General features: G+C 42.2%; 1 protein-coding gene across 2 annotated transcripts in view; it reads right to left on the bottom strand.

Moving 5' to 3' along the window:
- The window catches only part of ST8SIA5 (ST8 alpha-N-acetyl-neuraminide alpha-2,8-sialyltransferase 5), a 48,496-nt gene that overhangs the window by 9,537 nt on the left and 17,500 nt on the right, over positions 1–21,459 (bottom strand). For both annotated transcript variants that reach the window (XM_072859167.1, XM_072859168.1), the window contains 3 exons: positions 6,158–6,250; positions 3,603–3,689; positions 308–452 (listed from right to left, as the gene is read on the bottom strand). In XM_072859167.1, the coding sequence (XP_072715268.1) occupies positions 308–452; positions 3,603–3,689; positions 6,158–6,250 (325 nt within the window). The remainder of the gene's footprint in view (positions 1–307; positions 453–3,602; positions 3,690–6,157; positions 6,251–21,459) is intronic.

Below are 21,459 nucleotides of genomic sequence, written 5' to 3'. Positions count from 1 at the left end.
AAAAAGTTTTGATCAGTAAGTGCCTCTTTTATTCAGCTTTCTTAAGTTATTTCATTAGCCGCTTTGCTGCTAGGTCAGTAATATTCTGCAGGAAAAAATATATATATTGCATACTAGAGCAGATGACCACTAGAAAATAGGATAATCAGCTCAAATATCATGTCAAAAATAAACATTTTCAAAGTATAAACAATGAAGTTTGTAGAAATGTCAAACAGCCAACTGCTAAATGCTTGGCTATAGGATAGCATCTAATGCAACAAGTAGAGTGAAGTTGATTTTGGAAACGGACAGAAGCATGAGGCACCTTTGGAAACATTTTGAAGATTTCTTGGTTGATATGGAAGATTCCACTAGTATCCATTTCATATTTCAGTTTAGTTCCCAAGGGAGTATTTTTCTGGGTGGTGAACAGAAAGGCAGGGGCATTGCAACACCTTGACAAAGTAGACCTGTAAAATGAAAAAGAGAGAAATAAGATCAAGGAGCTGATAGCATGCTTTAGGATTTTCAATTACTATCACTCCTAACAAGGCCTTTTTCAGCAAAAAGAAACTTTTTAGCTGTAGAAGGGGTAAAATGGTGGTTTGCTGGATTTTCCTTTAGAAAATTTCAGATTCAGTGAAATGTTCCTTCATTGAGGAACTTATGATTAAAAAAAACCAGAAGAAATGAGATCCCTGTACCTGTCTCTTCTAGGCTGCAGGAAATACATGTGCAAATTCTGCCGTGCTCCAGACCCCAAAGCTGAGCTTCTGCCCCCAATATCCTGGGGAAACCATCCTAATGAATTAGTCCCTCTCTGCTTTAGAGTTCTTCCACTTTTTGTAAATTATTTACTCATCACTGGGCAGGAAACACAGGGGTTAAAGCATTCATCTGGGGATGTGGAAGCTTGGCAGGGCAGGGACTTAAACACAGCAATACCTAAAGACACTACCCCACTTACCAGACTACTGTAGAGCATGGCACACTTTGATTACAAAAAACTTTTAAAGGTCTTACTTTTGCCTTTGACCTTGCATATGTGCATCAGAAAGATGATGTGGCCCTGACAGATGGGTGCCAGGCCGACTGGTCATGGCTACAACTCCAAAATCTCAGACAAATGGCCAAAATTTTCTTTGTTGCTGGGACAAAATGGCAGGCATTCCAATGTAAACAAGAACTGTTTTGAAATCTCAAAAATTGGGTTCTTGGCATGAGAGAAAACCCATTCAGCTCTGATATGAAATTTAAATAGGAAAAAAGGGGTCCATTTCTTAGCTCCCATCTTTCCCTGAATGCTTTTGTCCTTTTACTGGTGGAACTGAAAGCCCTGACTTCAGCTTACTCTTACTCCAGAGCTGGTTTGTTTCTCAGTCAATGCATCTTATACCTTTAATGAAAAATACATGTCAGGGCAAATGCACAAGCATGAAGACAAAACCAAATGGCTCTCAAATAACCTAGATTAAATACCTTGCCTCTCGGGTATGTGGCCTCATTATGAGTTGGAAGAATAAGCCAGTCTTCTTTACGGGCTTTATTACAAGCACCAGAAAGCAAATACAGAATTATGCAAACATTTCAGTGATGTCCAATTACTATTATATACTTGACTCATGCAGAATGACACAATATGATGATCTGATCAAGACAGCAATTGAGACTGAATAAGTCAATGAATAATTTCTAATAACGAAATCATTAAATAATTACAAGCAGGTAGTGGGACTGAATTGTGATATTTGAGATATGAAAAAACTCTTCATTAGTTCTGCATTAAGGAATTGAAAGAGATGTTGTTCTTTAATCTACTGTCCAACTGGTTTTCCAGAGGCACGTTCCTTAATGTAAATGTCTGATATCTGATGGAGTAAGACTGTCAAAGAAATTGTTTTCCTTAGTCTCCAGATACAAAAGCTAGTGTGATTTTTGTGCTTCCTCCCTCCCTGCTGCTTAAGTAGCTGCCATTTAACTTCTCCTGGATTCTCCCCATCTCATCTGATGGTCCAGAACTGGCAAAGTTTGAAAGCCCATAACTCAGTGTTGTTAGACCACCACCTTTTAGCCTCCTACTGGTCTACCTCCAAACTCAGAGACTTTGGTCTGCTTTTAAGGGACTACAGTTTCCCCACACATTCACACACTGAAGTCTCTGTCCCATAAGACAAAAATGAAACAGACTTTGAACTTCTTTTTTTTTTCATGAATAGCATGATTATTTTTCCTGGAACCAGCTAACAAAGGTTAGGTTACATCTAGGTGCCAGTGGGAATTTCTTAAGCAGTGATATATCAGTCAGGCAGGTATAGCCAGCGACAGGAGTCTTTCATCTCTTCTTTCTCTCAATGCACTGTCTAGGATGGAGAGGGGTTCTTTGCTTAACGTGCTGGTGTTGGTGGCCTGAGAGAGAGTGATGGTTCTCCTGATGGTCTTTAGATAGTCCTTTCTCATTGCTCCCACCTCTGGGCTGGCCTCCATATTTCAATGTGTTCCTTGCACTCTGGGCACAATCACTAGTTCTCTTACTCCAAGCAGTTTTTAAGATAGTAGGCTCTAATCCTGAATGGCTCTTGTCTTCAAAATAGGCTCTGATAATTGCCCATCAAGTAATTTCCAGAAAAAAACATACTAAAAAAACCCCCTAAAATACTTATGTGTGGAACTCATGTTGGAAAAACTGCTATGAGCCTGGGACTAACAATTAGTTATTTTTAAAGATGATAATGACTAACTCAGCACATGCATTCTCACATTCTCTCATTAACTTGTGACAGCTATTTTCTGGAATCATGCAAGAGAATTTGGGAGAAAGTTGTGGGGTCTTATTCTAAGCAACAGCTCTGAATCATGCCAGTAACTTACAGACTTAACCAGTCTATATTCCACTTATTCTGAAATAATGTGGTTTCTCTAGACCTACTCAAATATGGCCCTTGAATATACCAATATACAACATTCAAATATTGTTTTGGCTTCATTCTACTATTGCCTTCACAAGACGAATTTCAAAAGTTGTATCTTGAAAGGGCCATGGAGGACCTTCAGAAAAGAGGAAGTCATGTGAAGGAAGACAGTACTACAGAAACAAACTGCAGAGGTCTCTGAAGACCAGAGAAAATATCTAAATAGTCAGGGAGTAATAGCTGAGAAGCCATTAAAAAAAAGGAAGTAATAAACAAGGTCTGACAGTACCTAATACACTACAGAAAAAAATCCAGTTTGAGTATTTTGTAGGCCAAATTTGCAGTGTCACCTGTGATACTACCATTTTACACCACCAGAGAGTTAGGTTGATGTATTAGGTGCAGCCATTAAGTCTTGGCTCCATCCTCACTTCTGCCTGAATCATACCTGGAAACGTCTTTCCCATACCAAATTCCCTGCCTTTCCTGGGAAGACTGTCCCACATGCAAGAAGAGCTCTCTTTCACTCTTGCTGTTGACTTTTTTAAAGTAGAAAAAAGTCCATATTTATTCAAAAGGATGGTACTCCAACAGTAACAGTGTTATAATGCTTACTCTTGCTATCCATATGAAGGGTTGATCTCTCTACAGGAAGCTAAACTCAAACTAAAGTAAATCTTACTCAGTCTCATTAATGTGGACCATTCTTACTTGAATAAATTAGCTTCTGTGACGTTCATCTCCCATTTGCACATCTGTAGACTCTTCCATCTGTCAAACAGTTCAGTTTGTTTCACCCTAAAACATAAAAAGAAAGAAAATAAAAATTCACTTTATTACAAGGGCTTAATTTCCTAAAACAGCTGCAGCCAGGGTACCATGCAGTAGGCTTTTGATGGGCAAACCAGTCAGTCTATCCAGTGCGAAATTTATCATTGTTACTTCTTTTTCTGCTCAGACATAGCAACTCTAAGCCATGTATACACAGGTACTGATGGAGCCCTTCACATGTTTGGGACTGATTTCTATTCCCTGACAGGCATTCCCCATTTCTTCAGGATAAAAAATGCAATATCAAGCAAGAAGCATCTACTGTACCAAAGTCTGTCCACAGTCTGCTGGGAAGCTAATGAGTGTCTGGCAACTACACCGGCTGTGGGGGGAAAAGTTGCACCTAGCAGAAGGGCCCAGCAGAGGGGGTATTGGAAAAGAGGATACTTCAGATAATTTGGCCAACTACCATTATATTTGGGTGAGGTTATCTTAATCTGTGAGATCCTACAGAACAGCACTGTTGGTAAATCCATTTTATAAACTGCAATAGCACATGTATAGGGATAAGCATCTGTGACGGTAAGAGGACATGAAAAGCTCTTTACATAAAGATCTCTTCCTCCCTCTCTCTTAATAAATATACTTTTAATTATATCAAAAAATAACACCCCTACTTCCACTAGGCTGATACAGGATGACACATTTTTGGTGATATCATTCCAACCACTTCTACCTTAGAGTTCATACATATTCTTCTGTATTTGGACAACAGATAACGAAGGCCTTGCAAATATCTAGAGCTAGGGAGTAATGTCATAATCTGGCTGGGAAATTTTGAAGTCTGACATATCTTCAAGACAGATAGGTCTCAATGAGTTCTCTTCAGACTTGAGGGCTTTGAATGTTTGAATAAAGCAAAGACTTCTGAGATAATTATATTTTTAAAGTGAGTAGAACTTAGGATTTCCCAGGCTGTGGAAGTTACAGGAAGGAATTAGGTCATATTGTACTTTCTGTAGCCCACCAGAGCACATTAACTTGGAAATCTTCCATTACTGGAAGGGCTGACTTAGGAAATGTAGCATGTTAGAAGCAAGCACATCAGAAGAACCCAGCGTAGTAAAAGAACTTAACGTCAAATGGCATCTATCGTAAAAGTAAGGCTAACTCTATCCAGCTGAGCAGGAGTCCACTACCTTCTATGTGCCATTGGATAAGATTAACAGAAATGAGTAATTCTCTGTACCGTCTGATAAGTATGCAGAAAAGCAATTCAAAACTCCCCATCTTCAGCAGAACATTGGCAGAAGTGTCACATTTTCACCCCTTCTTTTTATTTTTAAGCACTGCAAGTCAGCAAGGAGTGCAAAGTTGTTACTCATGTATCCTTCATCCAGTACCAAATACAGAAGACAAGGACATAACCTACATTTTGCTGTGCACAAAGTTAGCGAGGGAGACATGCTCAAAATTCATGCAGACCTGGAGCAACAAATTGTATTTGCTGTAGCCTTGATTGCGTAATGCTATGCGCTTGTATAGCTGCACTTTCAATTGAGATTCTCAGTGCACTTTACAGACCTTAATAAGCCTTGTGGATTGTCGGTAAGATTACTAAACCACTGGTTTTAGATATGGTAAGGGATTAGGCATAATCTAAACACCCAAATTCAGTGCAATGTTGAAAATGCAAAAGGGCAACACAAAAGTACCCTGCTTTGCTCTGTCCAATGAGCTCCCTTGGCAACGTCACTTTTTTGCCTGATTCCATTGCCATGGCTTCATGGATACATCTCATTCAACTCATTAGTTTTCTGATGTACATATAGGATCACAAAAGACAAAATATAGATATGTTATTATTTCTCAGAATCACATTTTCCGACTTCCTAGTGAATGTTATTAACTTGTGAAACTCACTGCTGCAGGAAATTGTGGGGGTCAAAGGTACAAATGGGCTCAGCAAAGGTATAAACAAATTAACAGAGAGGTCTATTGTGCACTCTGACTACTGCAGCCTAGTCACCACCTATGACTCAGCAAGTCCCCATGCCAGTATTTGTTATCAGGAAGGGCTAGCTTTTTTGCCTCATTTCTTAGCCTTCACTGCTGGCTACTGTCAATGACAGAGCCTTAGGCTAGATGGACACTTGTTATGAGTCAGTCTGGCTGTTCTTACTTTTCAGTTACCCTCGGTAGAGTACCTGGAATATAATATTTCAAATAATATTACACTGTATTTCATTCCAAACAGTGATACTGGGCCTCACCAAAAGCCTCAATGTATGTGAAATGCCTCCATTTTTTTCAAATGGACCTCAGATCAAATTCAAATGTGACTACTTGCACATATAAAAGAACCTCAGGAACCCCTGATGAGATCCCTGTTGATGGGATCTCTTAAGCCTTGCATCTTTGACAATCTTATTGTAAGCTATCATTTTGATCCTGCCTGAGAAGTAACCTTTTAGCAAACATTGATTCATACTTACATAGACAAAACCTTCACCTCAATGATGTCCTGTCGTAATTCCAGGCATTTGGTAGAGTTGTATTCCAAAGGCCCTTCATAAAACTCAAAATACCTGAAGAAGGACAAGAAAAAAAGATTATAAATAAGCCTTAGACTGGAATACTTGTCTTACACATCAATGGAAATTTGCTTAAAGTTGTCATTTATGATTTCTGCCTAACTTGAGACTACACTGTCTGGCCCATAGGCAGGTTATTACCTCAAAGGAAAACACAGATGTCATTGCTGACACCCATGTCCAGTTTGTCCATCCCTACAAGAGTTCATTTATCTTGTAGGCACCAACAAGGACCAGCTACCTTTTCCAGCAGTCAGCACATGGCAGCTGCCACTGAAAATCAGTGGAAAAGCACTGATCATTTAAGGAACACTGTTCCCATCCTTTAGGTGTCTGAATGCACTCAGAGTTTAAAAATCAGTTCCTTAAATTTTGCTCTGAAGTGGAAAGCAAAGTGCTGGAGGTTGCATCTTGTCTGTGGAGACTGCTGCATACCTCTACGCAACCAAGCTTTTTGTTGGGATTTAGTCTTTTGGTATATTTGGAGGAGAAGGGGAGCTGGGATTTTCTTCTCAAAAAATTTGACATGGTTTTTAGAATGAAAACATTTGAATGCTCAGGCACAGCACAAATGACAGTGCTATTCTTAATTCAAATATAGACATAAATATTTACTTTCTTGGTTAAACTCCTCCACCTTAGCCATCAGACTGGAGAGTGAAGGGGAAACAAAACACAATGGTAGCTACTCATGTTTAGGGGCCAGAGAAAGCCCAGGCTGTCCAGTGAATTCAATGAGACTGTACTGAAACGACAAAAAAGATTTAGGGTTTAAATCAAGCTCTGTATCAGTTTCACCACTTATCATTAGAAGTCTATAGTAAAACCTAGTACCTAAGAACTGCGTATACTGATATAGCAGTTATGAGCATAATGAAGAAATATGAGGACATGACCTGGAGGAATAGGTATTATGACCAAGGCTAGAGCACGTTATTTTGATGGATCCTTTAAAATCTCGGAATTCATAAGACTGTAACTCCAAACTATCTTTTGAATTTTCAATATGAAAGAAAAATACAAGATTCCTGGAAGAGCTTTATTTAAACCATCATTGGAAATGTAATATTTTGGGTCTGTGTCATTTTAAAATAACATCAAAATTCATGTTTGACCTGAATGTCTGTTCAGTTCTGTATCTATAATCCTTAAGTAGGAAAGCCTTGTTAGTTTCCTTAGTAGCTCATGTTTATAGTTAATATCAAAATTTTAGGGGATCCAAAGTTTGATCTGTTCTGGAAAAGTACTAAGCATTCACACCTCCCAGAGGAACTGTAGGAAGGGAGAGTGTCCAGAAAATAACATCTCCAGGTATCTCCAACAGGGTGACCAAAGGCCAGAAGCATCTAAAAACAAACAGCTTCTGAATTTTGCCTTGTAAGTACATCCAGAAATCAACCTGATAAAGCAGGGAAGAGACAAACCTACAGAAGGGAGAAAGGGAATATAGTATGCAACTGGAAAAAGCCCAAGAGCTTCCCAAAGCAATCTGCTACCAACAGGGAACGTTTCTATCCTGTCAAATGCTGCTTTAGGATGTGTCTCCTTTACCTCTCCCTGAGGTTTTCACCACCTCAACTTTGCCAAATCCCAAACCAACCATTTCTCTGATCCAATGAGAGGCACAAACCTTGAGACTGAAAGGAAGAAGGCCATGCCTAGAAGGTGGCAGGAGAACATCACAAATTCCTAATAAAGAAGTAAACTGATTACTGTCAGAAAAAAACAATACCTCAGCAATCTTTAAAAATGTGACTATTGGGAAATGTGTTTGCATAGTCTTCAAGGCAACAAATATATTGTTATGAGTTTTGTAGAGGAAATTATGTATTTAAAGTGCTCCATAATCAGTCACAAATCTGGGAAAAGACTTCCTCAGCCTCCAGAAGGGAGATAAAGTTCATGTAACATGAACCTGCATCTGGTCTCTCACCAAAAGCCTTGGGTTCTCCTTCCAACTCAATCGTTCACCTGGACATTCAGCCTTTACTAAAGAGTAGCTGAAATCCATTGCACTGGCACATCTCCTGCATGCTTGGCTTGTTGAGCTGGAGCTGAGCAACTTGAGTATTTTGAAAACTGCTCCAACCGAAATTGGATTAAGAGCTCACCTGGTTGCACCAGGCCAAAGCCCTGTGTGGATGTAGTCCAGATAAATTTCCAAAACTAAACTGAAATTTCTCTCTGTGGAGCCAACACGATAGGACTTCTTGCTGGTCACAGAATTTTACAGGGGTGAAGGAGTCCCCTCTGGCTACCAGTTGTCCTGGTTTCGGCTGGGATAGAGTTAATTTTCTATCTAGTAGCTGGTATAGTGCTGTGTTTTGGATTTAGTATGAGAATAATATTGATAACACACTGATGTTTTAGTTGTTGCTAAGTAATGTTGACACTAGTCAAGGACTTTTCATCTTCCCATGCTCTGCCAGGCGCACAAGAAACTGGGAGGGGGAACAGCCAGGATAGTTGATCCAAACTGACCAAAGGGCTATTCCATACCATATGACGTCATGCTCAGTATATAAAGCTGGGGGAAGAAGGAAGGGGGGGACATTTGGAGTGATGGCTTCCCAAATAACCGTTACGCGTAATGGAGCCCTGCTTTCCTGGAGATGGCTGGACACCTGCCTGCCCATGGGAAGTAGTGAATGAATTCCTTGCTTTGCTTTGCCTGCGCGCGCAGCTTTTGCTTTCCCTACTAAACTGTCTTTATCTCAACCCACGAGTTTTCTCACTGTTACCCTTCTGATTCTCTCCCCCATCCTACCGGGGGGGAGTGAGCGAGCAGCTGTGTGGTGCTTAGTTGCTGGCTGAGGTTAAACCACGACACTGCCTTGGAGATGGAGGAAATTAAACAGCTGTCCACCCTGCCCAGTCTTTTGGAGGACTCTTCTGTTGTGGGGCTGCTGAGGGTCGAAGAACAACAGGTGCCAATTGCTACCACAATGGTGCACTGGCAGCAATATCGCACCAACCAAGACTCCCTGATTCCCATCCATAAGCTGATTTGTCGACTGGAGAGCCAAGGAGTGATCAGTAAGACTCGTTCACCTTTTAACAGTCCTATATGGCCAGTGCAAAAGTCTAATGGAGACGAGTGGAGACTAACAGTAGACTATCATGGCCTGAATGAAGTCACGCCGCCGCTGAGTGCTGCAATGCCGGACATGCTAGAACTTCAATACGAACTGGAGTCAAAAGCAGCCAAGTGGTATGCTACAACTGATAGCGCTAATGTGTTTTTCTCAATCCCTTTGGCAGCAGAGTGCAGGCCACAGTTTGCTTTCACTTGGAGGGGCGTTCAGTACACTTGGAATCGATTGCCCCAGGGGTGGAAACGCAGCCCTACCATTTGCCATGGACTGATCCAGATGGCACTGGAACAGGGTGAAGCTCCAGAACATCTGCAATACATTGATGACATTGTCGTGTGGGGCAATACAGCAGAGGAAGTTTTTGAGAAAGGGAAGAAAATAGTCCAGATCCTCCTGAAAGCCGGTTTTGCCATAAAACAAAGTAAGGTCAAGGGACCTGCACAGGAGATCCAGTTTCTAGGAATAAAATGGCAAGATGGACGTCGTCAGATCCCAATGGATGTGATCAACAAAATAACAGCCATGTCTCCACCAACTAGCACAAAGGAAACACAAGCTTTCTCAGGCATTGTGGGTTTTTGGAGGATGCATATTCCAAACTACAGTCTGACTGTAAGCCCTCTCTATCAAATGACCTGGAAGAAGAACGATTTCAAATGGGGCCCTGAGCAACGACAAGCCTTTGAACAAATTAAATGGGAGATAGTTCATGCAGTAGCCCTTGGGCCAGTCCGGGCAGGGCCAGATGTAAAGAATGTGCTCTACACCGCAGCCGGGGAGAATGGCCCTACCTGGAGCCTCTGGCAGAAAGCACCAGGGGAGACTCGAGGTCGACCCCTAGGGTTTGGGAGTCGGGGATACAGAGGATCCGAGGCCCGCTATACTCCAACTGAAAAAGAGATATTGGCAGCATATGAAGGGGTTTGAGCTGCTTCAGAAGTGGTTGGTACTGAAGCACAGCTCCTTCTGGCACCCCGGCTGCTGGGGCTGGGCTGGATGTTCAAAGGGAGGGTCCCCTCTACACATCATGCAACTGATGCTAAGTGGAGTGAGTGGGTTGCATGATCACACAACGGGCTCGGATAGGAAACCCCAATCACCCAGGGATCTTGGAAGTAATTATGGACTGGCCAGAAGGCAAAGATTTCGGAATATCACCAGAGGAGGAGGTGACGCGTGCTGAGGAGGCCCCACTGTACAATCAACTACCAGAAAATGAGAAGCAATATGCCCTGTTCACTGATGGGTCCTGTCGTATTGTAGGAAAGCATCAGAGATGGAAAGCTGCTGTATGGAGTCCTATACGACAAGCTGTAGAAACTGCTGAAGGAGACAGGGAATCGAGCCAATTTGCAGAAGTAAAGGCCATCCAGCTGGCTTTAGACATTGCTGAATGAGAAAAGTGGCCAGTGCTCTATCTCTGTACTGACTCATGGATGGTGGCAAATGCCCTGTGGGGGTGGTTACAGCAATGGAAGCAGAACAATTGGCAGCGCAGAGGCAAACCCATCTGGGCTGCTGCATTGTGGCAAAATATTGCTGCCCAGGTAGAGAACCTGGCTGTAAAAGTACGTCACATAGATGCTCATGTACCCAAGAGTCAGGCCACTGAGGAACATCAAAACAACCAGCAGGTGGATCAGGCTGCTAAGACTGAAGTGGCTCAGGTGGATCTGGACTGGCAACATAAGGGTGAATTCTTTATAGCTGGGTGGGCCCATGACCCCTCAGGCCATCAAGGAAGAGATGCAACATAGAGATGGGCTCGTGATCGAGGGGTGGACTTGACCATGGACACTATTGCACAGGTTATCCATGAATGTGAAACATGTACTACAATCATACAAGCCAAGCGGTTAAAGCCTCTGTGGTATGAAGGGCGATGGCTGAAATATAAATATGGGGAGGCCTGGCAGATCGATTATATCACACTCCCACAAACCCGCCAAGGCAAGCGCTATGTGCTTACAATGGTGGAAGCAACCACCGGATGGCTGGAAACATATCCTGTGCCCCATGCCACCGCCCGGAACACTCTCCTGGGCCTTGAAAAGCAAATCCTGTGGCGACATGGCACCCCAGAAAGAATTGAGTCAGACAATGGGACTCATTTCCGAAACAACCTCATAGACACCTGGGCCAAAGAGCATGGCATTGAGTGGGTATATCACATCCCCTATCATGCACCAGCCTCCAGGAAGATTGAACGATACAATGGGCTGTTAAAGAGTACGCTGAGAGCAATGGGTGGTGGGACATTCAAACATTGGGATACACATTTAGCAAAGGCCACCTGGTTAGTCAACACTAGGGGATCTGTCAATCGAGCTGGCCCTGCCCAATCAAAACTGTTACGCACTGTCGAAGGAGATAAGGTCCCTGTAGTGCACATAAAAAACATGCTGGGGAAGACAGTCTGGGTTACTCCTGCCTCGGGCAAAGGCAAGCCCATTCGTGGGACTGTTTTTGCTCAAGGACCTGGGTGCACTTGGTGGGTAATGGGAAAGGATGGGGAAGTCCACTGTGTACCTCAAGGGGATTTGATTTTGGGTGAGAATAGCCAATGAACTAAATGGTATGATGTTAACTGCTATATAATACTGTATGTCATCTCTTTTATGGTGGCTATACGCCATATCGATGGTATTTCAGTAAGAATCACCCAGATTAATGAAGAATGAACTTTGCTGAAAGCAAGCAAAGTGCAGCAGTGATGGAACCAGAACTGGCTTCAGCATGCAACAATCCAACCCCACGCACCCTCTCTCCTGCCCTGAAGGACTGTTATGACAGATGGAGCCCAAAGTCATGGACTAAATGAACTCAACGGACATTTTAGAGGGATGGCCCATAGACCAAGGGAATGATAGCTGTGTGTATATATCAAAAGACAGGGAAAGTGGTGGTGATTAATTGGAATGTATTGGAAAGGGTAGAACCTGGGCATGACGTAGATGGTATAGAATAAGGGGTGGATACTGTCCTGGTTTCGGCTGGGATAGAGTTAATTTTCTTCCTAGTAGCTGGTATAGTGCTGTGTTTTGGATTTTAGTATGAGAATAATATTGATAACATGCTGATGTTTTGGCTGTTGCTAAGTGGTGTTTACACTGGGCAAGGACTTTTCAGCTTCCCATGCTCTGCCAGGTGCACAAGAAACTGGGAGGGGGCACAGCCAGGATAGTTGATCCAAACTGGCCAAAGGGCTATTCCATACCATATGACATCATGCTCAGTATATAAACTGGGGGGAGTTGGCCGGGGGGTAGCAATCGCTGCTCGGGGACTGGCTGGGTGTCGGTCAGCGGGTGGTGAGCAGTTGTATCACTTGGTTTTTTCCCTGGGTTTTGTTCCTCTCTCGCTCTCTTGTTGTTTTCCTTTTCATTACAAATTTCTTTTTTTTGTGTGTGTGTGTTCCAATTATTAAACTGTTCTTATCTCAACCCACGAGTTTTCTTACTTTTGCTCTTCCGATTCTCTCCCCCATCCCACTGGGGGGGAGGGTGAGCGAGCGGCTGTGTGGTGCTTAGTTGCCGACTGAAGCTAAACCACGACACAGTCCAGACAACTTTTTTGTCCTTTTGCAATACTCATTTTTCTTACTGTATTTTGCAGTATCCATTCTTTACTTTGGTTCTTTGAGTCAGACAAGACTGGGACCCCGAATGTGCATGTTCTCCACAATAGCTAGAGGCAGGTATACATCCCCACGCAACACTCAGCACGTTACACACCACTCCTACCACTTTGGGCGTAAGGGGGATAGCAATGGCTATCATCAGCCTCATCCTCGCCTTTCAGCTAACGCTGGATTTCAGTACCTTGTGTGTGCCTCAGGACAGATAAGAATGGCAAAAATCTAGATTAACATGTATTTTTATCTTTCAGATACGTATTTTTTATGTATTATCTTTCAGACATGTATTTTTATCTTTCTCAGATGTCAAACAGCACATGCTATCACGTGGGAACACCACAGCAGGGGAAAGTTGGCTTCAGCCCGTGGCACTGGAGACAAAGATGCCATTTTATGAAACAGAGATGAAATTTCCTGAGTCCCAGAGATTCCCTTTGATCATTGCCTGTTTACCCAATCCACAAACCAAAAATAGAAATGAAAAAGGATGTGTTACCAAAGAGGCAGAAGGGTAAGGAGGAAAGGATTAGGTAAAAAAATAAACCACTTCTGGTTCTGAAATGAAATCCATGAGGCAGCACTGCATTTGTAGGAGAGTTAGTCTATTAGCCTACAGCTTCGAAAAGCACAAGACTGTCCTGCAAGTCTCTAACTCTCACAATAGCTTCAGCTTTTCCAGCAGAGTCACTGGGAGTGTTGAATTCACCATTTGGCACTTTGTGGAAGCGCAGAGGGAGGACCCATGAAACAGGCTGGATGACACGCAGCCGATGGGACACGTGCCTCCTGCGGCAAAGGCAGGGGACACTGATGGCAGTGTCACTTCTGCACCGAGTGGGGAGACGATGCTACTGGCCACAGGATGAGCTTGACTGAAACTAACTCAGTGTGCCTGAGCCAGTGAATAATCATCATCTGGGCTGTCATTCATAAGCCCTGAACCACATCTGAAGCAGACAGCCGGACACTAAGCCTCCTTAGTGTTAGTGCTACTGATGCTGCAGCGTTCAGGTTGCAAGTATTAATGATGCTACAGCAGCATTAAGGAATTTGCAAGACAGTATCTGATTGATAGACTAAAAAAAAAAAAAATGTTTCCTCTCTTTCTCCGAGGAGTGTTCATGCTATTTATTTGCTTCACAGCAATCCCCCTCCTGCTACAGACACCGAGGAAAATTAGCAGAGGCAGCTCCCTGGAGCACTGGCCAACCTTTTCCTGCAGAAGTGCTTCACATTGCACTTTCCCAGAATACAGCTTTTGCACAACACCAGTCCCTAGCACAAGGAACATGGGTTCCCTCAACCCCCATGGATGTCCTTTAAACCCAGCTCTCCCACTCGGCAGGGCCTGGTCCTGCTGGGAGTGTTTGGAGACCAGCCCCCCGCGCTCTCCCAGAGGAAGCATCAGTCTCACCCACTCCCTGGGCTCTGAGTGCTGCTTCTGCCTATTAAATCCCACTCTAAACCATGTAGTTCCCTGTGAATGAAGATACATTTGCCTGTCAGAAAGCTTAATTAGCACAAATGGAAACTGTCCTCCCCATCATCTTCCTCAGTCTGATATCCAGCTAAGAAGCAGGGGCGTAATGCAGTTTATTTTGATTTATGCTCCTGATTACTGATAAGTGACAAGTCTGACTACACTATTACTTTTGCTATGGAAAAGGACTGTGTTTCAGCTTTACACGAATGACAGTCATGTTTTATATCCATAAAACAGAGTTGATAAGTCACTGCCAGAATGTCCTCTCCCTGCATTGCCTTCGCTTCCCCTGCTGAAATCTAAATAACTTTTATCCCTCAAAGGTCACAAGTCTACGGGAAAACCAACACAAGAATTCATGATTCTTTACAATAGGGAACACAACTACAACCGAATCACAACAAACCACACAGTTGCACACAGGATTGCATTTTCCCAGGGTACCGGGCACTACACACGACTCACTGCTCTATGTCCATTCAGTTCAATTGTAGCTTTCAAATCTACAACATTGTTCCAGGATCAAATCCTGTATCTGAACACCACACAAGCTGCAAGTACTCAGAGAGGACTCTTTTTTTATGGCTCTCAGTACTGAATGCCCAGAAATGAGATGCTGTTCACTCTGCAATTTTCCATTTTTGACTAAGACTTTCTTCTTTTCTAACCCTCATGTCTCCCATTGCAACCTCACTTCCAGCTGAGCAGCTTACTGAGCTCGCTAGTGAGAGACAGATTTGGTTTTCCAGTACACCAGCTAACTCTTAGGTCTGTGATCATCTACAGTTGGGCTGCTCCTGCTTTGATCAAAAGTTACCTTTTCTTGATCATGCTACATGAATTAAAAAGCCTGAGACTTCAATCCTGCCTTTAAGTAACACTTGGATTGAGGCACTGATTTGTCTGATATATTGAACAAAGGTTTTAAAATATAATTGAGTGTAATTGTCAGGCATCTTTTAAACAAGACCATTTTCTCCTGCACAAGCCACCTTCCCATTTTGCTCATTCCTGCAGTGCCAGTCCTGCACTGTTCGCAGTGAGGCTGCAGCACTTACACTGCAAGAAAGCAGAGTATCGCAGGAAGGATTCCACCTACCCTGCAGGAAAAACAAAGATCTTTACAAAAATACACATTATCCAGTGACTAAGAAATGAGAATAAATGAACCAAGCCCTGCAGGCTTCTGCTAAATACTTATTAAGAGAACTGTCCAATTAGCAGTGCCTGTACTCATCAGTATGGGCAGATCCATGGCCAGCCTCAGGTCTAGATTCACCTTCCCTACTCAGGAACCTTGCAAGTGTTCCAGAGCACACTCCCCAAAGCACACAGGGACTCACGTTCATCTGGCAGGGCCAGCATGGGATCTTCAGACCCATGTAGCAAAAATACTGCTGAGGTGGAACATATCATGGCTATAGGGGCTCTGGAAAACTCATTCAGAGCAGAGCAAACTAGGTGTTGACATCATTAGAGAGTCCATTGTGAGTGAGCCACCAAATCCTGCTAGCCTTTGCTTCTATTAATATTTCTATGCGACAACATCAAAAACTACAAGATTTGGTCAAAAGGTTTAAGGGCCTCATATCAATACAGTGATCTTTTTCCCTCAAAGAGTGCATCCTACCACTTCGCATGGCATATTCTCCTAAGATTACTTTGACCGCTTTTGGAAGGCACGATCCCCAACTGGCAGATAAGGAAGTTGATGTAGAGGCTGATGGACAGGTAAGTCGCTGGCAGGCAGGAACGGGGACCTTGGGCTCTGCTCTCACAGAAACTGCCTAGACTACACGATTACCACCAAGAACAAGAGCAGCCTCTGAAGTTGATGGAAATCATAATGACCTTTCACACTACACCTTGTAAAAGAAAACACCTGTGGATGTGCTGATGTTAAATGAGAACCCCCTGCTCTGAGAATTGGCAAGTGAAGCAGAAATGTTTGATGCCCTTAGATTAATTTACACTTCACTAGGGCTGTGGCACAAAAAATCACATTGCTGCATGTGTTGTTTGTGCTGTTTGAGAGCCTGTGTTGACTTGTCCACACCAGGATGGTGCTTGAAAGACTGAACTGAGAGAAGGTGCTGTGGGCACGAAGGAGGAGGCTGGAGAAGCAAGTCTTCTCCTATATGCGTTGGTGAAACTATTGACTCCCTCCTCCTTGGGGGCAAAAATGTAAAATATGTGTAGCCACATTCCTCCTGGCTACCACCTGCTGATGCCAATGTCACTGGCATTAACTGGTTTAAATCTTTTACCACCTCATTTCTAATGCTAGTAGATGTAGTAGATGTCTAACTGATCATGAACTTTCAGTATGTGGCTGTAGCTGGCAATAAAATATGTCATTATAAACTGTGTCATGTAAAAAAAAAAAGAAAATATAAGCAAGAGAAAATGGTCATACATCTTTGTATACACCATGTGGTAACAGCTCTTCTGAATTACTGCATCCAGTTCTTTCAAGTTTGAGGGTTTGAGACACTGGCAAGAGTTACGAAAGAACCTGCAGAAATGATTTAGGTTCCAAAAAGCATGAGAGGCTTATGAAGCTTAATCTAAACATATGGTGACTGAGTAGGGAGACACTGCATGAGGAAGCAATTGCTAGTAGCAGGAAGCTTTTCAATACAGTGTAGCAAGGACGGGAAAATTGTATCCCATGCCTGGAAGCTGAAGATAGAAATGGCATCTTTAGTTCAAGGATGGTTTTCTTTCTAGAAGAAATGGAGTAAACACACAAAAGTCAGGAGCTGGAATTCTTGTACAGGGACTCATGCTTCCCAAGAGATTTATGTAACTGGGGTTAAAAGCTATTAACTCCTGAACCTCCTGATCTTCCATCTAGGATATTTTGAAATGTTTGGCTAGATTTGTGTCCTTACAGTGTCACAAGTTTTTCTGGGTTTTGGTAACAGATGGCATCAGAGCTGTCCATCCACCAAGAAAAGGGCTGTTTCCCAAGATACCCTGCCTATCTTCCCAATTAAAGATTTTTACATTAAAAAAACCAAAAGTGCTTCCACAAAGCAGACCTAAATTCATAAGTTTGATCTTCCACAGAAGAGGAGAGGCTTTTCTATTTATGTCCTTCAAAAGCAGTTCATCGATAGCTCTATGTACCTCCCAAGTAACCTTAGAAAAGTACATGCATCCATCTGTCATATCTCAGAGGTGCTCCTTTTCTGGATTCCTTATTTGATCTGGTCCCGTGACTTCACAGACAGTTTACACATCTGTACAGTTAAGATGATTGCTGTAATACCCTGAGGATATGTTTTTCATCACAACTATGAAAGCTCCTGGCAAACTAGCACTGGCTGCTCTCTGCCATTCTGATTTTGATCTCCTGTCTTCATGTCTCAACACACAGAACATTTGGGCTTGCTTGGCTCTGCTGTCCATTGCCACATCAGCAGTGTGAATTGACCAAACATCCACTCCAGCCAATGCCACGTTGTTCCCTTCTCATCTGTCCACTTACTTGGGAGCCAAGTCTCTCCAAAATTTCAGTCTAATATACTACCCAATACAGCTCTACTGCAACAGCTGTGGGTCTAACAGCAGGAGCTAAAGCAGAAACAGCCCTAAATGACATAGCAAAGTCCAGTCTCCGTCCTGCAGTTTGTTCACCCACCTGGGATAAGCCCACCCTGCAGGCCATACTTCTGAATCAACACCACTACCCCCTGTGCTTCCTGGTTCTTCTCTCACACAGATTGCCATGCATCTTCGTTTAGAAGTTTTCCCACTGTACAATGTGTCACCCCTAGAATGATTTATTGGAGAGTACATTGAATCCTGGTTTTAGGGACACTTTGGTGTTTCCTTTCTTTCACAGTCACTGTATCAAAACAACATTGTCTCCTGACAAGCAGAGTGGGGTATGCTGCAGGGAGTCCTATTTTACCAATGTCATTTCAGAACTCTTCCAATTTTTAATGAACTGCTGTTTGGCTGTTTTAATCAAGCCCATTCCCATCACTGATTGAAATAAGCTGCTGATGTTGTTATCCATATGACCACCCCACCTGGGAGGCATAACAAAACACATGACAACATTTACACATCAATAACGTCTCAAAAAACACATTTTAGTTTATCATTGCAAGCAACAGCTTTTTATTTTCTTTCTGGTTGTTCTCAAGATTTTAGTATCTTTGTATGAAAAGTTCAGCACTATGACTTAAGGAACATCTTCAGCTACTGTCCTGGCCAATGAGGTCTGATGTCTCAAGCCCTTACATTCATTCTTATAAAATGTGTATTTGATGAATCCAATTGGTTATACTTTCTATTTTGTAGCCACAGGGGACAAAGCTCCAGATTTGTCATACTGGAGAATTCAGTGTACAAACTGACAGGCCCAAAAGTATAAAGCTCACATCTCCTCTCACCCGTCAAAGGCTTCTGCGGTCTCACCACCTAAGTCCTACATTGAACTTTATCTTCAGCTCAGATGGACTGAAGGTGGCAGAGAACACCATAACCCAACTAGTATGGCAGATAGATCATCACATCATTAAGGCAGCTTCTTGGCAATGAAAAATGCTTTAAGCATGAAGACTCACAAATCCCAGTAAGCTGCAAAACATTAAAAGGAGAACAGAGGAATCAGGGCTCTAGGAAGTAGTTTCACATATCACTTCTCTTAACTAGCATCAGATAGAACCCTTTATCTGATTCCCCACAACGATGTTGTAAGATTTATAATACTTAGCACAAGATAAAAAGCAAAAGGTAGAAATCTAAGCAATGGCTGATATGTAAGAACCAAAAATAAGCCAGTATTTGACAATTGGTTGACATTGCATCTGAGTGAGGGTTTCAAAGAGCCTGCAGCCCATCTAGTCCTCCTTTAGTTGAAAGTACACATCCCTATGGCTTTGGGGAGTTGTTGAGTGTTTCACTTTTACTTCTTGAAACTATTCACAACTTCTTTGCTACCTAAAAGACCTGCAGCAATGCAATATGCATTGAAATGAAGCTATTGGTGTCCAAGGAGCCAGCAAATAGAGATCTCTGTCGGGCATCTACCCACAGCAATATTAGATGCCACAAACATGATCCACACTCTCAGTTGTACCACATACTGAGCCGAGCTCATGATATTAGCTTTTATCTCCATGGACTGGTTCTATACAATCTGAAGAAGTGTCTTATGCACTGGGATGAAAAGCCTTGGTTAGCTTGGTTACTCTGGCACAGTGGAACTGTCTGCAATCAGAGCAGGGCTCATTTGCCAAAACTGTGTAATGAACTCCCCTGGACAGTAAAAAATATTCCAATTGCAAGCCACACTTTAACTTCATACATTAGTTAAGGTCTGAATCAGTTTCTACTGAAATCAGATAACGTGACATTCTTCTTTTCTGTCCCACTTGATCCTTTTCATGCAATGTTTAATCTTCACTGTTGGTTTTGATATGGCTGCTACCCTCGTGAAGTCTGGGTGTCTTGCAATTCTAATGCAATTATTCTGTCAGTGTGCCTTTGCTTTGGAAGTCCTTCATTTTCGTCTAATAAATCACTCCTACAGAATGAGTTGTCGATGTCTCTACACCATGTATTAAGTTACATGATTAAAAGATAAAGAGTAGTTATAGAATATACATGGATTGATACCACATATGTATGAATAAACATGTATCCATCTATATATAGATATATAAATGATATAAGCTAATGAAAAGCATATTAATATCTATTTCAATTAATAACTTTAAACACCAAACCTTTCACAAGGAGGTGATAACACACAATAAACTGCAGAGCCATGCAGTGAAATGTATTTACTGTGCGTATGCTGACATATAATGAGTTTTGTGCACTTTAGACATCTCTCTGGAGATGTGTACATATATACAAGTAAAATCAGGTCAGGAAAATGTAGTCTGACAGGTTTTCCATTTGGTGGAAAGAATTATTCATTAGAGGAAGGCTTGTTTTCAATTGATATCAACAGCCTGAAGTTGGGTGTCAGATTAACTCTCAGGAGATGTGTAGTGATAACACAGTAAGAAAGGTGATCAAAGGTGAACAGTAAACAATTTATTACATAGTTCTGCAGTTATTCACCACAGCCTCACTTCCAGTCTCACCTCCACATTTATACAGTTCTTTTTTATTTTGCTGTATTCTCAGCTTTCAGACAGTAGACAAATGGATAAATAATATCCATAATACACTTATGTGCAATATATGTTGCAGCTAGACTTACCCCTAACTCAAAATCCTCATCTTTCAGCTCCACAGTCATTAACATGACAAAGACTTAGAAATTTGCATCTTTTATTGATATTATAACCTTTGAAATTTATACCTAAATTATGCAGTTTGAGCCTGTTTGTATAAAAACCACTTGCATCCTGAACCTCTTTGTCTTCGAGGGGGCTGTTTAGATTGAGAATAGTACTGTCGTTCGGTGCCTCACAACTAGTATGTATTTTGCAGCCAAGGGTTTTGGTTCCCCGTCCTGCAATCAACAATGGTTCAATTGTCTCTGTCAAGGGTGCCTAGAGGGGGAAATCTACATTTATTAATTCTCTCATGTCTTCAAGAAGATGTCTTTGTGCCACATTCAGTTCTTTTATATGCCAAGTGCCTAAACTGAAGACTTTGCATACACAGACAGTAGATGCATACACAAACAAGGCAACAAAAGTAGAGATAGATAGACAGACAGACAGATAGATAGGTCCACACATACATACATACATACATATATACATACATACATAGAATGAATCATTTTTCCCTTGCTCTGAGTGAAAAACTGCAGCTTAAGCTGGTTCTTTATAAAAAGAATCTTAACTAGTTAAACCAGCCAAGTGGCAGGTAGCACTCATACCGGATCACATTACAGTGAAGAGTCGTAACAGGAATTGCAGCATTGCTGCGGTTCAGTGAGATTGGATGATTTTTGGCAGGTCAGACTCTGTACTTCCGCTTGCCTTTGAAATGCTATCAATCAGCTCCA

This window comes from Ciconia boyciana, chromosome 4 (genome assembly GCF_034638445.1).
Source record: "Ciconia boyciana chromosome 4, ASM3463844v1, whole genome shotgun sequence".
NCBI lineage: Eukaryota > Metazoa > Chordata > Aves > Ciconiiformes > Ciconiidae > Ciconia > Ciconia boyciana.
This window is presented reverse-complemented; position numbering and strand designations above follow the sequence as displayed.